Raw genomic sequence first — 1844 nt, 5'->3', positions numbered from 1 at the left:
GTTCTCTCCTTTGTCATCCTTCAAAACTCACCTCATTATCACCTCCTCCAGGAAGTCTTCCTTCCCTTTCCAGACTGGGTCACTTCCTCTCCTCCATTCTCCATAGCTCCAGATGCATGTGGCTGCACATCACCACCCGGGACAACACAGCATGACCTGTTCCTGTCCCCCAAGTGACCTGGAAGCTCCCTGAGATCACAGTTGTGCATGGTTCCATTCTCCATCCCAGTCGAAGTGACCGTTGTGCCCATAAGATGACCACCTGCAGCACTCATCACCACAGCACCAGGAGTGTGCAGGCTGATTAAAGACAAGGCTGGTTTCACTTAACTTGGAACCCTACCATCACCCCCTTTAGGACTCACCTGGCCTAGGAGTTTCCACAAGCGAATAAACACTTGTCACATAACTGACTCTCTTTAACCCACCCAGGAGCTGCTGGGCTTTCACCCTCCATCCAAGGAGGAGAGGCCACTGTGGTCCCTGGAGCCTTGTTACCCCCACATGCATTCACTATTGGGCTGTACCGATTAGTGGACATTTAGAAGCCGCTGGACACAAACAAGTGCATCTGGGAGCATCTGGGGCACACCTGCCCAAACAGAGGCAGAAGAATGACCTCTAGTGGTCCTTGTTGGCGTTGTTGGTCCAGGAAGGCACTGGGGGTTCCTAGTGGGAAAAGACTTGCAGTAATTTAGAGACTTTGCTGCCTAGAAAGAGCACTCATGATATAAGAGATTTCTGGCAATTGAAACAGAATAAATGGCCACAGGACTGCATGCTAAATGTTAAATATAGCTCTTTTCTCTTCTCCGCCATCCTATGTGCGGTTGAGTTCTCTCCTCACCATGTCTTCTCACAAGACTTTCAGGATCAAGCGATTCCTGGCCAAGAAACAAAAGCAGAATCGTCCCATTCCTCAATGGATTCGAATGAAAACTGGCAATAAAATCAGGTACAACTCCAAGAGAAGACATTGGAGAAGAACCAAGCTGGGTCTATAAGAAGCAAGCTGGGTCTATAAGAAGTGGTCTTAACATGTGTGGCACACATGTTAAGACCACTTTTTTACGCAGCCAAATCACAATGAGAACATCACTACAGTAATGCTTGGCTCCTGATGCTATTTCCTCACTATCAGTCTGAGACCCAGTAATAAATATGAAACATTGGAAAAAAAAACGTTAAATATATCTCTCTATTATTGGTAAATTCTCATTAAAAGTCACAATGAAGAAAATATATTTTACATACGTTTTAAAGTCTATTAAATTTTCAATTTAAAAAAACATTGGAAACAACGCAAATAGACCACAGGTATATTACAGGATAGATTTTTCTTAAAAGACATGTTTTTTATACTTTGTTATAATTTATTGAACATTCAGTATACGACACAAGAAATTTTCTGAGATTTAACCATAGCATATGATTGTGCCGGTCCTTAGCAAAAGACTCTAGTTTACACTCATACTAATAAAATGGTTAAAAGGCATGTTTTTAAATAACTCAACTTTAAAGAAATCCTCCTATTTTGTGATAAAAGCATTTGAAAGAAATGTCTATTAAATCCAAGGTTTCAAATGAGCAAATATATACATATAGTATATAGCAAGGAATGATAGACTTTATCTTGTAATAACTTTTAATAAAGTATAATCTATAAAAATAGTGAAACCCTATGTTGTACACCTGAAACTAATATAATATTGTAAATCAACTGTACTTCAATTAAAACCGATGAACAAAAAATGCCCCAAGGCTCTAATTCTATAGAAATCATCAGAGGATCTGTATATATCAGTACATATCCTCTCCAAAATTAAAACTTTAACTCATTCCAT

General features: G+C 40.0%; 1 protein-coding gene across 1 annotated transcript; it reads left to right on the top strand.

The window, feature by feature from the left end:
- The first annotated feature begins 809 nt into the window (after positions 1–809).
- On the top strand, positions 810–1182 carry LOC112578475 (60S ribosomal protein L39). Its single transcript, XM_025262948.3, has one exon. The coding sequence runs from the start codon at positions 849–851 to the stop codon at positions 1002–1004; it is 156 nt and encodes a 51-aa protein (XP_025118733.1). The 5' UTR covers positions 810–848; the 3' UTR covers positions 1005–1182.
- The last annotated feature ends 662 nt before the right edge of the window (positions 1183–1844 follow it).

This window comes from Bubalus bubalis, chromosome 2 (assembly GCF_019923935.1).
Source record: "Bubalus bubalis isolate 160015118507 breed Murrah chromosome 2, NDDB_SH_1, whole genome shotgun sequence".
Classification (NCBI taxonomy): Eukaryota; Metazoa; Chordata; class Mammalia; order Artiodactyla; family Bovidae; genus Bubalus; species Bubalus bubalis.
Note: the sequence above shows the minus strand (reverse complement) of the source record. Positions and strands in the feature narration are given on the sequence as shown.

What these genes read in the sequence shown, in the direction of transcription:
- LOC112578475 (XM_025262948.3), top strand. Translation starts at nt 849, where the DNA reads ATGTCTTCTCACAAGACTTTCAGGATCAAGCGATTCCTGGCCAAGAAA.